The sequence below is a fragment of the Sceloporus occidentalis genome, unplaced genomic scaffold (genome assembly GCF_023333645.1).
Source record: "Sceloporus occidentalis isolate IW3139 unplaced genomic scaffold, rSceOcc1.0.p SCAF_29, whole genome shotgun sequence".
Taxonomy (NCBI): Eukaryota; Metazoa; Chordata; class Lepidosauria; order Squamata; family Phrynosomatidae; genus Sceloporus; species Sceloporus occidentalis.
The window spans coordinates 10,760,431-10,778,289 of NW_028317009.1; the positions used below are offsets into that span (position 1 = coordinate 10,760,431).

The 17,859-nt window shown below is 47.6% G+C and overlaps 2 protein-coding genes across 2 annotated transcripts; one reads left to right on the forward strand and one right to left on the reverse strand.

Annotated features, from left to right (window-relative positions):
* LOC149299329 (borealin-2-like) lies at window positions 1-10,582 on the forward strand. The gene is made up of 10 exons (XM_089486347.1): window positions 1-148; window positions 1,800-1,928; window positions 4,381-4,427; window positions 4,510-4,567; window positions 4,643-4,725; window positions 5,099-5,166; window positions 5,461-5,547; window positions 10,032-10,143; window positions 10,260-10,346; window positions 10,529-10,582. Exons 1-10 carry the CDS (start codon window positions 1-3, stop codon window positions 10,580-10,582), a joined length of 873 nt encoding a protein of 290 aa, XP_089342473.1.
* A 1,282-nt stretch (window positions 10,583-11,864) lies between these two features.
* LOC149299330 (dnaJ homolog subfamily A member 2-like) lies at window positions 11,865-16,584 on the reverse strand. Its single transcript, XM_089486392.1, has 9 exons — window positions 16,507-16,584; window positions 14,389-14,448; window positions 13,902-14,122; window positions 13,488-13,568; window positions 13,269-13,402; window positions 12,902-13,098; window positions 12,607-12,751; window positions 12,167-12,294; window positions 11,865-12,053 (listed from the first exon to the last, which is right to left on the reverse strand). Exons 1-9 carry the CDS (start codon window positions 16,582-16,584, stop codon window positions 11,865-11,867), a joined length of 1,233 nt encoding a protein of 410 aa, XP_089342518.1.
* Between the last annotated feature and the right edge of the window lie 1,275 nt (window positions 16,585-17,859).

A 17,859-nucleotide genomic window follows, 5' to 3' on the forward strand; every position in this document is an offset into this window, starting at 1 on the left:
ATGCCGTCCAAGAGAAACAGAAAGCGTGTTGGCTCCAGAGGCCAGGAGAGCGGAGACTCCGGCGTGGGCATGATGGAGAGGACTGAGGCTCTGCGGGAGGTGAAGAAAGAGAAGTTCCTTCTCTTCATGCGGGACTTTATGCAGCAAAGTGAGTGTGGCTATCTGGTGCAGTTGGGAGACTAATGCGTGGGGGGCCTGGTGCCCTTGCTAGTTGGGGTGCTAATGGGGGGGCCTGGTGCCCTTGCTAGTTGGGGTGCTAATGGGGGGGGCCTGGTGCCCTTGCTAGTTGGGGTGCTAATGGGGGGGGCCTGGTGCCCTTGCTAGTTGGGGTGCTAATGGGGGGGGCCTGGTGCCCTTGCTAGTTGGGGTGCTAGTTGGGGTGCTAATGCGGGGGCCTGGTGCCCTTGCTAGTTGGGGTGCTAATGGGGGGGCCTGGTGCCCTTGCTAGTTGGGGTGCTAATGGGGGGGCCTGGTGCCCTTGCTAGTTGGGGTGCTAATGGGGGGGGCCTGGTGCCCTTGCTAGTTGGGGTGCTAATGGGGGGGGCCTGGTGCCCTTGCTAGTTGGGGTGCTAATGGGGGGGGGCCTGGTGCCCTTGCTAGTTGGGGTGCTAATGGGGGGGGGCTGGTGCCCTTGGTGGTTGGGGTGCTAATGGGGGGGGCCTGGTGCCCTTGGTGGTTGGGGTGCTAATGGGGGGGCCTGGTGCCCTTGGTGGTTGGGGTGCTAATGGGGGGGCCTGGTGCCCTTGGTGGTTGGGGTGCTAATGGGGGGGGCCTGGTGCCCTTGGTGGTTGGGGTGCTAATGGGGGGGGCTGGTGCCCTTGGTGGTTGGGGTGCTAATGGGGGGGGCCTGGTGCCCTTGGTGGTTGGGGTGCTAATGGGGGGGGCCTGGTGCCCTTGGTGGTTGGGGTGCTAATGGGGGGGGCCTGGTGCCCTTGGTGGTTGGGGTGCTAATGGGGGGGGCCTGGTGCCCTTGGTGGTTGGGGTGCTAATGGGGGGGGCCTGGTGCCCTTGGTGGTTGGGGTGCTAATGGGGGGGCCTGGTGCCCTTGGTAGCTGGGTATGGGGGGGGCCTGGTGCCCTTGGTAGTTGGGGGGGTTTTGTGTGTAGCTGCCCTGGTGCTCCCCCCTCCCCAGGAGTTGGGGAGGGGGTTAAATGTGGTGTTACCTGTACTGATGTGTCCTGTATTAGGATGCTTTTTATAGCATCTGCTCCAGGGCTGGCTGGTTTGAGGGGTTAACTCCCAGTAATAGTCTTTTAGACTGGGATTCTTGGCACAGCTCTTGCTAATAAAGCAGCAGACTCCATGTTATGTCCCAGCATTCCCTGGTTAACGCTTTGCATATGTGTATTGGTGGGTTGGGGGTGCTTGATTTCTTATATTGGTCTAACTCAGGCAAACATAGTGGACAGACTGATGGAGACTTATCGCTTATGGTGGAATAACTGGCACCTGGAGTGACTTATCGCTTAATTTTGTCTCATAGACTGTGCCCTTACATAGTCTGTTTCTATATTATTTCTATATAAGTGTTACAATTGCTGAAGCCCCTTATATTTGTGCATTTAGCACTTGTAAATGGAGTTGGCCCCTAGAACGTTTATCCCAAGCTGTTTTTGCTCTCCTGTTTGACAATCTGTGGCAATCAGTCTGTCGGGCTGGAAATTTACATGTAGTGTAGCCTTCACATCTCACAAGAGTCGGGATCCGTATTATGCATTACTTGGTGCTTATGAGTATGTTTGGGAAGGGTGTGCTTCTTCGTTCTGATTCTAGAACCTCGTGTTCCCTTAAAATTCCAGGAAAGAACAAGATGGATGAGCTGCGGAAGGAGCTGGAGGCCCTTAGCCTGACTGCGGATAAGTCTTCAGACGTGGAACTCCTGAAGATGCCGATGGCCCTCCGACAGATGGAAGTTGGTGAATTCATAAGTAAGTCATGAAAGTTACACCCAGTGATCTCGTTCGTTAAATTAAGACATTCTAAACGTATTCTTTTTATTAAAAGGTCAATGACAGAGTGGTTTTTCCTGTTGGTATTGTCCTATGTGCTTAAACATCCATGTGAGATGCATACAGTGAGACATCTAGAAATGTCTTTCAGTATAAAGCTGCCCCTCTTACCCTGCCTTGTGTTAGATAACAGATAAGACGCCAGAGGAAAGTACGGGTGTTGCTCCCCAGTGGCGGAACTACTGGGGTCGCAGGGGTCGCGACTGCAACCGGGCCCCGGCGGCAGGGGGGCCCAAGCCAAGGGGCCGCCCGAAATCTTTTTTCCGTTTTTTTTTTTTTTTAAATAAGGCAGGCGCGTCCAACATGCGGCCCGCGGGCCAAATGCGGCCCGCAAGACCTCGAGGTGCGGCCTGCGTAAGATCGGCAGCCAGGGCAACCGATCTTACGCGAGCCGCACCTCAAGCCCTGCTACTTACTTGTGGGAGGGTCTTCTGGACTGCACAGAGGAAGCGGAGTTCACGTGCTTTAGCAGAGAAGGCAGAGGGAGGCCGTGCCCCCTGCTGACGTCTGTGAGCGGCATCGAGGAGCTGCAGTGCAGGTAAGGGGGTGGGGAGGGTGTTTGAATGAGTGTGTGATTGAGGGAATGAATTTGTGAATGAATGATTATATGAATAAATGTGTGTGTGTGTGTGATAGCATGGATGTGTAAGTGCTGGAACCTAGGCATGATGGGACTGTGATTGCTGTTAGCAATCACACTCCTATCATGCCAAGTCAGCCAGTACATGCTGAAACCTGGCCAGCTGCCCCCCTTGTGTAGGGATGCTGCCAGCAGTATGGGGTCTGCACTTACAGCCACCCTGTACCAGCATGTACTGGCTGACTTGGCATGATAGGAGTGATTGCTAACAGCAATCACAGTCCCATAATGCCTAGGTTCCAGCATTTACTGGATGGATGTGTAAGTGCTGGAACCTAGGCATGATGGGACTGTGATTGCTGTTAGCAATCACACTCCTATCATGCCAAGTCAGCCAATACACGCTGGTACAGGGTGGCTGTAAGTGATGTGCAGACCCCATACTGCTGGCAGCATCAATACACAAGGGGGGCAGCTAGCCAGGTTTCAGCATGTACTGGCTGACTTGGCATGATAGGAGTGTGATTGCTAAGTCAGCCAGTACATGCTGAAACCTGGCTAGCTGCCCCCCTTGTGTATTGATGCTGCCAGCAGTATGGGGTCTGCACATCACTTACAGCCACCTTGTACCAGCGTGTATTGGCTGACTTGGCATGATAGGAGTGTGATTGCTAACAGCAATCACAGTCCCATCATGCCTAGGTTCCAGCATTTACTGGATGGATGTGTAAGTGCTGGAACCTAGGCATGATGGGACTGTGACTACTGTTAGCAATCACACTCCTATTATGCCAAGTCAGCCAGTACATGCTGAAACCTAGCTAGCTGCCCCCCTTGTGTAGTGATGCTGCCAGCAGTATGGGGTCTGCACATCACTTACAGCCACCCTGTACCAGCATGCACTGGCTGCCTTTTCATGATAGGAGTGTGATTGCGAACAGCAAGCACAGCGAGCACAGTCCCATCATGCCTAGGTACCAGCATTTACTGGTTGCCTGAGTGTGATTGCTGTTAGCAATCACACTCCTATCATGCCAAGTCATATTGCTAATTTTGTCCAATTGTGTGTTACCTACTTTTATTAAACATGTGAGTCTTTATTATTATTTTTAAAGGTGGGGGTCATTTTCGGTTTTGGCTAAGTGAACCCTGAATGTTTTGGTCCAGAATTTTCATTTTAGTTCATCCCTAGAATAAATCTAGGGAATCCTGAATTTGTAGTCGCAAAACTTTCAAGGCCCAGATATCAGTGAGAGGAAGAGTAAAGGTTTTGTGTCATTTTACTTTATTTTAATCTGCATATTTTATTAAAGGCCATATTTTTTGTCAGTGAAAAATGAGTGCGGCCCGCGCACGTATACAATTCTGAAGTGGCCCACTGCAGAAAAAACTTGGACACCCCTGGATTATGCCCTTTGTACATGCGCCCCTTTTTCTTTGATTTTTTTACAGATATGATTCAATATGTAAATTGAATTTGTTGAATTAGTTGAAAAAAAATTGTTGGGTAAAAATCAGGTTTTTTTTGGGGGGGTGGGGGGGCCCTTAACAGATTCTCGCACCCGGGCCCTGAGGCGTCTAGTTACGCCCCTGTTGCTCCCCCTCAGACAAACATATGAAAAACAGCAAAAAGCAGAGCCTTTTAAATCTGCCCTCTAAGCCGAGAAGTGCCCCCAGGCTTAGCCCTTTGTCTTGCTTAATCTTTGAGCTTTCTGTTCTTTGCTTCTCAGCATTGGTGCTGATTAATCATTTTCAATTACCATTCACATGTCCTCTTAATCTGCATTTTAGGTTTAATCGGGGCCGATAAGTCTGCCGTCGCTGCTGCTGCTGTTAAGGTAGAGTTGAGTTATTTATTTTTTTTACCCACTAGGTTTATTTTGTGTTGCGTTGGTAACTCTTTTCAAATTTTGTTCTCAGCTGGACAGCTCAGACATATCATCACAGCCTAAGTTAGTAAGAAAAAGTAGTAAAAAGGGTATGTATCAATATTGTAGAGAAAATTAACGGAAACATTGTATCTGGCTTTGTTAAATATATATATTTCCTCCAGTGGTTACAATCTCATTGACTGCCGAAGAGAACAAGCCAGCCAAGGGGATGTCCACGACGGCAAAAAACCGAACGGTACAGAAAGTAAGTCCTCAAAGCTCCCAAGAGTGGCTCCAGAAGCCTTCAGAGGCGTTTGGATAGTCTGGACAATTTGAATTTTGGAACGGATACTCTTCCCTGGGGTTTATAGCGGTGGTCATGAGTTAATCTCTTGGTAATACATGGTAGGAAGCAGCTTCGCAGGCTGCCACATTGTAAAGTAATTTCTGAAAATGCCTTATGGGGAGTCTGACCAAGTTGGTTTACTAAATGTTCTGTTGCTTCATAGTGGAACTGGATAATTATCTAGAAAAATCTAATAGACTGGGAAGCAGCAGATCACTAGTTAATGTAAATAGTGAATCTAGTGCTGTATATTCTGTTTAAATGTACAAAATGCTTATCTTTTGTTTTAAAGGTGGTGAAAAGCAAATCTTTGGTTTCATTAACGGGTAAAACTACCAAGAAAACTCCCACTTTGACCAGGTAAAATACTGAGCGGTTTATACCTTTTTTGAATATCTGGTTCTAGCACATTTTAACAACTTATTTACGATGACTGGCCTATTTCTTCAGTCATTTAGAAATGTGAATGAAAATGGCCTTTTGTAAGTTTTGGTGATTTGGTAAAAGTGGGGTAAATTTACTGAATAATAATCCAGGGCAGAAGTTTATGGAGTGTGGGGATCAGCGCTCCAGGTGCTCAAACTACCAATTGGTGAATGAATACTGGAAACATTTAGGACGTGAAGAACAATTTTTTTTTTTTAATGTTCTTAGGTCGGTTTCTGCTACACCTATAGACAAGGCGTCCAAAAAGATCTTGGGAACCGGCTCTTCCAACAGAACAGCTACACGCTTATCCAGGTACTGACCATTTCCTTGCCATTCCAGGTGGCACAGGAGAAGAAGGCTCCACCTACCAGGTAGGGCAGGAAATACTATAAAAAAAAGACCTCCCCCTTCCTCCCCAGTGTTTCCTGCCCTACTCAGGTAGCGGTTAGGCTGAAGCTTACCTCTACTTCCTTTTTTTTATTTTCTCGGAGCCCTGGGGGGGGCGTCCTTTGTTACCTGGCAGAGGTCCCGTGTGGATCCAGGGTTCGTGTGGCAGCCTCGGAGGCTGCAACTCCGCGTTCATCGTGGCAACGCACAGGAGGCTCAGCCCTCGTTCTGCTCTGCCCACAGCCCAGGGGGCTCACTGGCATGTGTATCCTCGGGCTCCGGTTCACTCCGTCCCGGGGAATCCTCAGTGTGGCATGGCAGGAGGAGATCTCTAACCGGCTGTGCCGGTTTCTCGGCACATGTTCATATCTCCAATCGGCTTCACTTCCGGTGCAGCGACCCGGGGTCACGAGAGGTCAATTGGCTGGGAATTTCCGGATGTGAGGTTTCCGGTCCTGGGCACCTAAATGCCTCTGTATAAAACGCCAGAATGGGTAAGATCTTTCCTTGCTCTTCATTTCTGTGCTGTAGTATTGTATCTACTTCTCTGCTATTGTGCCTGCCTGTGCAGGATTGTTTAATGCCATTTCAAGTAGGTGTTGCCCTCCTGGAAGAATTTTTACGTTGCCTATGCCATTGTTTTCTGCGGTTACAGCTTGTGTTTTTTCTCCTCAGTCATGTCAGATAAAAATCAGGATATCCCTCCTGAAGCCTCCCCACATGGGAAAGACGAAAGACTGTGGGAAAGATGAAACACAAAGCCTGCTCATCCTGCAAAAAGACCCTGCATGACACTTCGGCCAAAACGTGCAACTCCTGCTCTCGGCCTAAAGAAGTTTCCACAACGGAATTTACCTCCTGGTTGAAGGGGGAACTTCAGTCTACCTTTGACTGTTTTCGAGCCATGGCAAGCTCCTCTCAGGCACCTGAACCCCAGCAACAACCTTACCAGCAGGGTCCACCAAATTATCTCCCAGATAACCCGGAAGATTATTCGGCTCCTTTTTCTGAATATGACTACCAGTCGAATGACCCACAGTCTTCTGATGAGAACGGGGAGATTAAAGAAGACAACTTTTTCTTTCCAGTCGAAGAAACAGGGAAACATCTCTGCAGTCAGATCTACTTTGAATCTACAGGATGACATACCAGTTGCAAAACCAGATCCTTTTCAGGGTCACTCTAGGAAACCGCAGACCTTTCCAGTCCACGATTCACTTTCTGCCATTATCACAGAGCAGTGGAAATATCCTGACGGGAGATTCTTCACATCCTCCAGAACCAAGAAGATTTTTCCTTTCGATAATAAGAATTCTGAGGCCTGGGAAGTCCCGAAAGTCGATACCGCAGTAGCCAAGGCCACGAAAAAAACAGCCATTCTGTTGGAGGACGCATCCCATTTCAAAGACCCCATGGACCGGAGGGCTGAGAACGCCGCCAAAAGGTCTTTTGAAGCAGCAGCTGCGAATTTTTGTCCAGCTATTGCTATGGCGTCAACTTCTAGAGCTATTAAAATCTGGCTCCAACAGGCGGTGGAAGACCTTGCAGCTATTCCAGGGACTGAGCAGGTCGCAAGAAACCTGTCTGACACCTGCTTAGCAGTTGATTTCATCTCCGATGCCTCCATTGAATCGGTCCGTACGTCTGCTAAAGCCACTGCGCTTTCAGCGGTTTTTATGCGAGCTCTCTGGCTTGTCGTGGTCTGCAGATAATGCCTCTAAACACAAGCTGTGCAGCATTCCGTTCCAGGGGAGCCACCTCTTCGGCAGCGATCTTGACACGATCCTAGAATCCACCACGAGGGACAAGCACCGGTTACCTCAGAGGAAAGGACCGCCTCGTTTCTGGTCGAATTATTACAGAGCTCCAAGAGACAGTCCTACAGGCCCTCAACCTCCAAGACTACCAGTCCTTTTGGGGTAAACCCTACGCAAGAGGAAGATTCCAGAGAGGAAGAGGCAGGGACAGTAAAGCAGGAAGGTTCTGACGCCAGCAGGCTTCAGGTAGGGGGCAGGTTGACCGGCTTCATTCATGCCTGGGAAGAGATCACCTCAGACCCCTGGGTCCTTTGCATCATCGAACAAGGCTATGCTCCTGGAGCTTACTCACCTACCTGCCCGGAAATTCCTGCTGTCCATGCCCCCTGCAGATCCTTGGAAAAGATTGGGTTTCTTCTCCACGCTCAACAACTTAATTCACGAAAGGGTTCTGGTCCCGGTTCCTCATCAGGAGATAAGAGAAGGAACCTACTCCCACGTCTTTGTCATGCCAAAGCCATCCAGGAAATTCAGGCAAATAATCAACCTACAGGTGGTGAACACCTGTATAAAATACAACAGGTTCCGGATGGAATCCCTGAAGTCCGCCACAGAGAATTTCTTCGGGGGACTTCATGGTCACCATAGACCTGCGGGATGCCTATTTACATGTTCCCATCAGAAGAGACCACCAAAGATTCCTCCATCTGGCCGTTCATTACCTCAAGGTATTCGACATTTTCAGTTTCGGGTTCTTCATTTTGGAATTGCTTCAGCACCTCGGATCTTCACGAAGCTCATGTCGGTGGTGGTGGCCTTTTCGAGGCAAAAAGGCATAAAGGTGGTCCCATATCTGGACGATTGGCTCCTCGTAGTGGCCTCAGCAACTCTGCTCCAGTCCCATCTGGAGTTTTCTCTCAGGACCCTCCACAACCTAGGATGGCTAGTAAACAGACTTAAGTCACAGTTGCTTCCAAACAGACGTCGTACCTTTCTGGGAATGATCCTCGATTCACACTTACAGAAGACGTTTCTCCCTCGGGACAAGATCCTAAGATTGAGGGTATTCGCATATGCGGTCCTAACGAACAAGTCAGTGTCCATCAGAGCCATCATGTCTTTGCTCGGTCTAATGACCTCCATCTCAGCGGTTCCCTGGGCACTTGCTCACGCAAGACCTCTTCAACAGTTCCTGCTGGATCACTGGGATCGCTCCAGGATGTGCTTTCGCACGAAGTATCCTCTCCATCCATCCATGAGGTGCTGCGCTTTTTACAAGACGGCTTTGATAAGGGGTTACAACCTGCTACTATCAAGGTCCTGATCTCAGCTCTCAGCAACTTCTTGGACTCCAATCTGGCTTCCCATCCCTGGATCTCCAGATTTTCTAAGGGGATGTGCAGACTTCGCCTTAGGCTCCGTCCGTCGGTTCCACCTTGGGACCTTAACCTTGTGTTGCACCAACTCACCACGTCTCCTTTTGAGCCTCTGGAGGATACCTCTCTAAAGCTGCTCACCTACAAGGTTGTCCTTCTAGTAGCCCTCACTTCCGCTAGGAGGGTGAGTGAGCTCCAGGCTCTCTCCAGAGTGGAGCCTTTTCTCAGGATTCTGCCGGACTGCATTATCCTCCGTTTACCACCAGAGTTTCTCCCTAAAGTAGTCTCACCTTTCCATTCGGATCAGGAGATCGTCTTACTTACTTTATGTCCGGATCCCAAGAATCCCATGGAGCTGGAACTCCACTTGCTAGACCTGCAGAGGTGTATCCTGTCTTATCTCTCGCGTATGTCTGCCTGGAAGAAATCAAACGCTCTCTTCCTGTCATTTGTGGGGACTCGCAAGGGCAGAGCAGTATCCAGGGCTTCCAAAAGCCGCTGGCTTAAGGACGCAATCACCTTATGTTACATCTCCGCGGGAAGAGTACCTCCCTCCGGCCTGAAGGCACACTCGACCAGATCCGTCTCGACTTCCTGGGCTGAACTCTCCGGGGTGAATACGTCTCATTTGCAAGGCAGCGACCTGGAGGTCTATTCATACGTTTGTAAGGCACTACAGGCTGAATCGTCATCTCTGACAAGTCTCAATTTGGTCGTCGCGTCCTGCAGACTGGAATCCTTCCCTCCCTATCTTGCCAATTCTTCTCCTGTGCCACCTGGAATGGCAAGGAAAGTGAGAATTCTTACCTGGGAATTCCTTTTCCTTGTCCATTTCCAAGGTGGCACACTTTTACTCCCACCCATTAAATTTACTTTTGCTTGTCTATTTGAGTCTTTCTTTTTAACCACACTGGGGAGGAAGGGGGAGGTCTCCTTTTTTTTTTTTTATAGTATTTCCTGCCCTACCTGGTAGGCGGAGCCTTCTTCTCCTGTGCCACCTTGGAAATGGACAAGGAAAAGGAATTCCCAGGTAAGAATTCTCACTTTCCCCATCATGTGGTGCTCTGCTTCCCTTGAAGTGTTGCAGTGAACTATCTGGGTTATTACATTAAATATATAGGGCTAGTCAATTCCATAAACATACTTACCGCAGCCAAATCTACGTGTGAAATGCTAACTACTGGCTGGGTACCCAAAGTGTGTGCATGAGAACAAGACGGGAGTCTGCTAAAGTTTTTCTGTATCCTTGTAACATGACTCTTGTCCTCCTCATCAGGACACCAATGACCCCTTTATTACAATCTGGCAGGAGTGGCAGCGTCTTCTCTTTTGGGGATGGTGTGGTTGACGACGTCCCGTTTATAAACATTCCCCTGGCTGATGGAATGGTATGAATCTGGCCGCATTGTGATAGTAGAGCAAAGTTCTAGATGGTTATTGATTGAGCTGACAATTTGTAGAGTTTCTTCTCGGTACTGACACTAATTTTGTCCCCTGTGATCAGTTTGTGTGCTCATCAGGAGAGGATCTGGATAACATTGATGTGGAACTCCTGCGAGATGACACTGTGCAACAAATCCATAACTTAGTGGTGAGTCTCAATCGCAACCCAAGTGTTAACAGATTATGAGATGTGGAGGCCTGTGTGCCTGCTAACATCTTTACATAAAAGTATGGTGTGGAGTAAAATATGATGGTTAATGGCTTATATGGCTGCTTCATTTGGACATTTTTGTGCTGGTTGGGACTTGCTGACAAATCTTTCCTCCCCAGGGACAACTTACAAACCTTTATGCAAAGGCTTCGAGCCAGCTTTCAAACACCTGATCTGTCTGGGCATTTCTTTAAATTACCTTTGATTAGTCCTGTTTCTTTTCTGCCACTTTGGAGACATGACCAGCACCTATTTGGATGAAAGCACCTCCTTGCTATATGCTGATGGGTCTTTGCGTTTATTTATTGCTTGTGTAACTAGTTTATAATTGTGTGTAATAAAAACTGAAATAAAATAACTTATTAGATCATGGTTGGCATTTGAAACTGGTTGTGTAAGTACAAAGTCTACACTAGTCACATCAGATGTCCCATTAGCCTATGTATAATTAACACTGTCAAGGTAAACGTGAAGTTGGGGCTTCCCTTATAAACATATGCCTCTTCATTATAACATTCATGTATAGGAGGTTTTGTGATCAACCCTCTGAGCACCAGAATGCACTCATAGCCATAGAATATTAACAGTGTGACTCAACCATGTTACTAAAGGTGGCTTTAACACTTTTATAATGCACCACTCGCTTTTTATAGCTCCATTGGTGCTGATAAATTAATGACTGGTCCTATATCCACATGTTGCTGTAGAGGTAAGGTCTGCCAATAAAATCATCATAAGCTCTTATGGGGAAAAATTTCTCATGAGGGTAGGGGGGGGGGTTGACAGGTACATATAAACTGTATTAAGGAGTATGAGGGGCTTGAGACCATTCTCTAATCTCCATTCCTATCTGAACCCTTGGATAAGGTGCTTCTGGGTCTACTTCTCTACACCCTGAGATTATAATAGCTACCAGCAATGTACTAAATCACTAACCATGAACAAAGCCACACTTTTTTTTTTTTAAATCCTTGTTTTATTGATGGATGAAATCCTTGACAATATCCCATACATTCTCCCTTCTGTACAATATTTCTGTGCACCCCATGAGACTATAGGCTACAACAAGAAATGTATATGTAGCAGCTTACACAAGTGCAGCCCCCATACAAAGCTCAGGACAAATGGTACAAGTCTTTACCATGTAGAAACTGGAACAAATCTACACCAGCTGGTAAAAACCAAGCATGTGACACAAGGACTGAAAAGCAAAGTCTCATCATTTCCTCAGGATTGAGTGTTCTCTCTTTATTTCACTATAGAACTGCATGAAAGCTTTTTGTGGTTAGTTGAAATTATACACTCCGTAAATACTATAGAACCAAATTAAAAAATTACACATACAGGAAGAGACATGTCCGTCAGATCATATGGATCGTTGGGGCAATACAGCTGGATCGCAGAAACAAAAACCAGGCAACAATTTGAAAGGAAATCCTTGGAACTCAGCTTTGCTTACTGGTGCGCGCACTGCACGCCTGGCCCATGGTGACTGCTTTCATCGTCAGAACTGTCATTGTAAGCCTCACGTCTTTGGCCACCGCCTGAGCCACGAGTGCTGTCAAACTCTTGGAGATCAACCTCTTCTGTTTCACCGCTGATCATGGAAGTCTCTGGCCTGGATGGCAACAGATCCTCCAGTTCCTGTCAAGGCATAAGAGACTTTAGTTCACTCAAGAAAATTACAATCAGAAGGTCACTAACTGCAGCCCAAAATATAAAAGTCGTCTTTTAGCAGAAGCAAAGGACCAGCTTACCGTGAGCTTCTCTGGGTTGATCCAATTATTCTCTGGAAACTGCACTTCAAACTTGATAAATAAATCCCCTTTCTCAAAGGGATTGCGATACTGCGGCATGCCTTCACCTCGCACCACGCGAACAGAGCCTGTGTCAAGAGCAAGCGGAGCCGAAAATGAGTTGTTGGACTGGGGTGTAAAGGCTAACTGAGTAGATAGGGGAACAGCTACTTGCATTTAACCTTCGCCTCATCCTGCTAACCCTCTAATGGGCAGGTAGTAATAAATGCAGCTGCTGTATGGTACAGGACTATGTATGCAAGATGTGCAGCTGTGCGCTATATTGGCGCAACTTCTTCACCACAAGCTCATTCGTTAACATCAAGAATTGTGGTTGAAGATGTCCTTTTCTACAAGATTCAACATTTAGAAGTACTGAATAGTAAGCATTAAATTGGTACCTGGTTCAATAACCTTTCCTGCTGGGTATTTGACGACAATCTGACGCGCATCAAGGTGCTTAAAATTGAACTGAAAACCGCAGAGAGCTTCAACAAGGCCGATCTTGTGTGTCATGTGCAGGTCATTCCCATCCCTCTGGAAGGTCTGCAAGGGAAAGATGGGATTAGTCCTGCGATGATGCCAGGGCAATTAGAGGATCGCGTAACCACTACATAGAAAACAATTTAGTGACGGACCATGAGATACCACGGACAGTGAATACAGATGCAGCCACGGAAGGCACACACATCTTACCTCGTGTTCTTTTTCTTGTAGCACTAGGACTATGTCTCCAGGTTCCACTCCAGGGGCCTGGTCTGCTTCACCAGCAAATGTAATCCTCTGGCCATGTTTCATACCCTTATCTACATGAACCTCAAGGATCTTCACTTCTTTGATAACTTTTTTGCCCTCACATTTTTTACAGCGATCTTTTTCGTTAATTACTTCTCCTGAAAGAAAACAAAAGGTTGCAGGTTATTTTAATACACAATTATCCATGGAGCCAAGCTCGGTGACACCGGCACCTACAAGCAGATACCTGCAGTGTCAAAACTGAATGCAGCCGTTAGCACTTGTTGAACCACGCTTTCCATCTACACCAAGCCCCGCGTTCCCTTACCTTCTCCGTTACAATCTGAACAAACAGACTGCATTTGCTGGACCATTCCTGGACCCAGCTGTCTGATCATGATACGAACACCGCGACCCCTACATGCAGAACATTTCTGAACGGCACCGGATTTACCCCCTTGTCTGCAGAAAAGAAGAACAAAAAACTCAGCACAAACAGACTATAGGGCTGTAAGCAGTTAGGGATGCCAAGGAAATGCCAACATACCCATTACAGGAGCTACACAGAACATTCTTGCTAAGTTGAAGTTTTGTGGTCTTCCCATTGTATAGATCTTCTAGAGATACTCTGAGGAATAGATAAAAGTCTTGGTTATCACAGAACGTGGCGCTTTGCTACAATATACACATCAGATACAAACACTACAATGTAACCAGAACCCAGAGAACTATATAAAGTGCAACAAGTTAACAATACAAAGGAAACACTCAGAGTGCAAATCGCAGCTTTGGAAATACTTCTCAGCTACAATAATCAGCCATTTTCATTCATGCTGAAACTGTGTATCAAATTACCATGGAAACCGTATTAACGAAATCCCATTAATTCCACATAATTAATTCTACAGAGAGCTATCTGCAAAGAGTCACGGAGAGATATTAGAACAAAGGATGGACTTACTTTAGCGGATGCATCATGTCCTCACCCCTTCGTCTACCATTGCGACTCCGATTCTGGCCACCCATGAAGCCAAACAGGCCACCTCCAAATATATGGGAAAATATGTCATCCATTCCACTCCCTCCACTGCCTTCCCGCAGACCCTGTTCTCCATATCGATCGTACAATTCACGTTTTTCTGGGTTGGACAGAACTTCGTATGCAAAGCTTATTTCCTTGAACTGTAAGCAGAACAGACACAAGCAATGTAATGGTATACGATATACATATATATACCCCCTCGGATCCGCTGTATGTCAAGCTCCAAAGAAGGAGAAATGTGATGCTCAAGCAGCCAACTGCCTTCTAATTTAATAATTAGGCCAAAAGATGTGGCTTTCTACTCACAATAGACAGCAGATTAACAAACAGATAATCTCCTGTCTCTCATTACAACCCACAGCAACATTATTGGGGACAACAAAGCGCTAAACTCTGGCGCTCTCACCTTATCGCCAGCGTTGGGATTCTTGTCTGGATGGTACTCCTTGGCCAATTTGCGGTAAGCCTGAAACACAACAAAATGACATCAGTGATCTCAAGCGAAACGATGCCTGGAGGCAGGGGAGAAAAAACATGCAACGACAGTAAGAACGCCGAAATATGAAAAGGGCTTCCGGGAACGGACACACGGGTGCAGCCGGTAACGCCATGCAGCGGACGATGCACCCGCCCCTCGCACCCTACAATGCCAAGGTTTCGCATTCGAGTTTCATTTCTCTTTTGAGCTGGAGAAGTTACGCAGCCTCTCGAGTCCTCAAACAAGTCGCTGGACTATTCAGCAACAGGGAGCTGGCAAGGAGTTGTGGTGTCATCTGGCTTCACACTTCTGCCACCCCCCTGGCTGATCGGGGAAAGCGTTCACATAACATCTACGCTGAATGTTTCAATGTTACATATCGGGTATCTATTCATGCAGCCCGGGCTTATCTCAGGACAGAACGTCCGCTTACAACCTGCAACGAGCTTCTTAGTGGAACACATCACTTATTTTCGGTTACGTTCTGTTTACATTTTAGATTTGTGGTCAAAATACGGAGCCCTCGGGATGCCTGCAATACTTAAAAAAGCCAAGACCTAGCGTGGGACCCTCCCAGACAGCGAGTGAAACCCCAAGCCACGTGTCTACTGATGGAAATACCAGCTGCTTACTCAGATGACCTGCCGTCCAATACGTGTAAAAATCATTTCATTTTATTGTTAACCATTTTGGTCAAAGCTTATTCCGTCCCATATCCAGGATAACTAACGCAAGCGTGTTTTAATTACCCCGCTATATTAATTTCCATCACTGTGGCTGGAAGGCGGCACCATGTATTTGCCACTCTTTCAGTGAAGTAGTTTACTTACATTCCATCTAAGGTTCAGAGCCTCTAATTTTATACTATAACCTCTTATCTCAATAGTTCTGCCCTCAAACACTTCTCTTCTACTTTAACCTGTATTTAAATCTCATCCCCTCTTTCTTCTCTCCCCAGTCTCTTCTCCCCTCCGTCTCTTCTGATCATTTGTCTCTTGTAAACCATTCCCCGTTTTAGTCGCCCTCATCTGAATTCTCTCAATTGATCGATATCCTTCTGGAGTTGGGGTCTCCAGGACTATACCCACTAGTCTGGAAGAAGACTGGCCAGAGATCTGAATATCCCGCCATTGATGTGATTCAGCTATCCACCAGTATGCATTAGAGTGCATTTTCAAAAAACCCCGCACCCATCCCCAGCCGGTTGTTACGGCAACAATGACCTTAATTTCAGAACATGATGTGGAAACGGCCCTGTAAAATCTCACGGCACCGGATACGGTAACGAGTCCTGCCGGTTGTTCATCATATCCTGTATCTGCCAGCGTAAGCATACAGCGAGATATTGGTGTAGAGAGTGATGTAGTGACATCATATATAGGTACGATGTGGTTTCCTGTACCGAGCTATATCAATAACACACCAGTCCTTATTAACCTATGCATTATGGTTTAAATAATGTGCCAAACCGGTTTCCTGCCGCGGCACCCCACATGCCGCCATCCTCTCGATATATAATTATGTGCAGTGTCGCTGTTCAGTCACCCGGCAGAATCGAGGCTTTTCCTGGTTCATCCCCTTTGTTCGGCTCCCTTTGCCTGTGATAACGTCCCCCAGCGCTGAACACACAAGTATATAATTAACCTGAGACAGATGCAGCCAAATGTGGTCAGGCAGCCAGTGATGACATCATATTGCCTCATCATGTTGGATGTGACATCATATCTGCCCCCCCAGGTTCAAATCTATTGATTATGTGATCCCATTGAATTCAAGGTGGTTGGGGTTTAACACCTTTAACCCACAGATATAGGGGCAGAGGAGGCCCAATGAGATGAAGGTCTCGCCCACCTGGGGTACTTTCGGTAGCAGTGGGTGCATAGGCTGGCAATTATGTTTGTCCCAAACAGGCCTTTAGCACAGAGGGCGAGTTACACAATTACCACCCACGGATCGACGCTATAGGCCCGGGGCCTGCCCCCTCCCCAGTGACCCCAACTGGGTCTGTAGGCCTCAGGCAGCCGGTGCGGCCTCTTCCCCACTCACCTTCTTGAGTTCGTTTTCGCTGGCGCCGGGCGGCACGCCGAGCAGGTCATACAGCTTGGAGTCCACAACGTTAGCCATGGCTGGGGGGTCTGTGCTGCGGTTAGGTGGCTGGTGATACAGGGACCGAGCCGGGAAGCAAGCGTAAAGACAGGCCGGAAACGGGAGCTACGACGTCACTTCACGCGCAACTCCACCCACCGACGTCACTGCGCCGCCTACCGCCTCGCGCGCCCCGGCTTCTCAGCTCGCTCATCTCCATGGCAACGTGTCAGTGGCAGGTGGCGGCCATGTTTACCAGGAGGCGGAGGCGTTATTATTATGCATGTATTGTGTCTTGCCGTGTACAGAATAACAGAACGTGTGTGCGCGCCTTACAGGGACAATAAAACATGTCCTGTGAGGTAAACAGTCCTTTAACTGCCCCCTTTCTGTGCCTTTTCCAGCTCGGCTATAGCCGGGCCTACCAGGACTCATATCCTGAGGCAGAAGGCGGTCTGGTAGTTGTTAACACCCCATGCCTCCATGGGGTTATTGTTGAGGTAAATTGGTTACTGATTTCCAGTGGCTTTGAGGTGAAACCCCCCCCCCTCAAACCCTGTGAGAATGAGCTTTATGTGGCGTCACGTAAAATGTCTGTCACTAAATATATATTTATACTGTGATACCCAGAGCCCCCCATGCCTCCATGGGGTTATTGTTGAGGTAAATTGGTTACTGACTTCCAGTGTCTTTGAGGTGAACCCCGCCAAACCCGGTGAGAATGAGCTTTATGTGGCATCACGTGAAATGTCTGTCAGAAAATATATATGTATACGGTGATACCCAGAGCCCCCCATGCCTCCATGGGGTTATTGTTGAGGTAAATTGGTTACTGACTTCCAGTGTCTTTAAGGTGAAAATCCCCCCCCCCCAACCCGGTGAGAATGAGCTTTATGTGGCGTCACGTGAAATGTCTGTCAGTAAATATATATGTATACCGTGATACCCAGAGCCCCCCATGCCTCCATGGGGTTATTGTTGAGGTAAATTGGTTACTGGCTTCCAGTGTCTTTGAGGTGAAAATACCCCCCCCCCCCCAAACCTGGTGAGAATGCGCTTTATGTGGCATCACGTGAAATGTCTGTCAGTAAACATATATGTATACTGTGATACCCAGAGCCCCCCATGCCTCCATGGGGTTATTGTTGAGGTAAATTGGTTACTGACTTCCAGTGTCTTTGAGGTGAAAATTCCCCCCCTCCCCCCCCAAACCCGGTAAGAATGAGCTTTATGTGGCGTCATGTGAAATGTATGTCAGTAAATATATATGTATACGGTTGCAGCTGGGGAGACAGGAGCGCCACCGCCATAAGC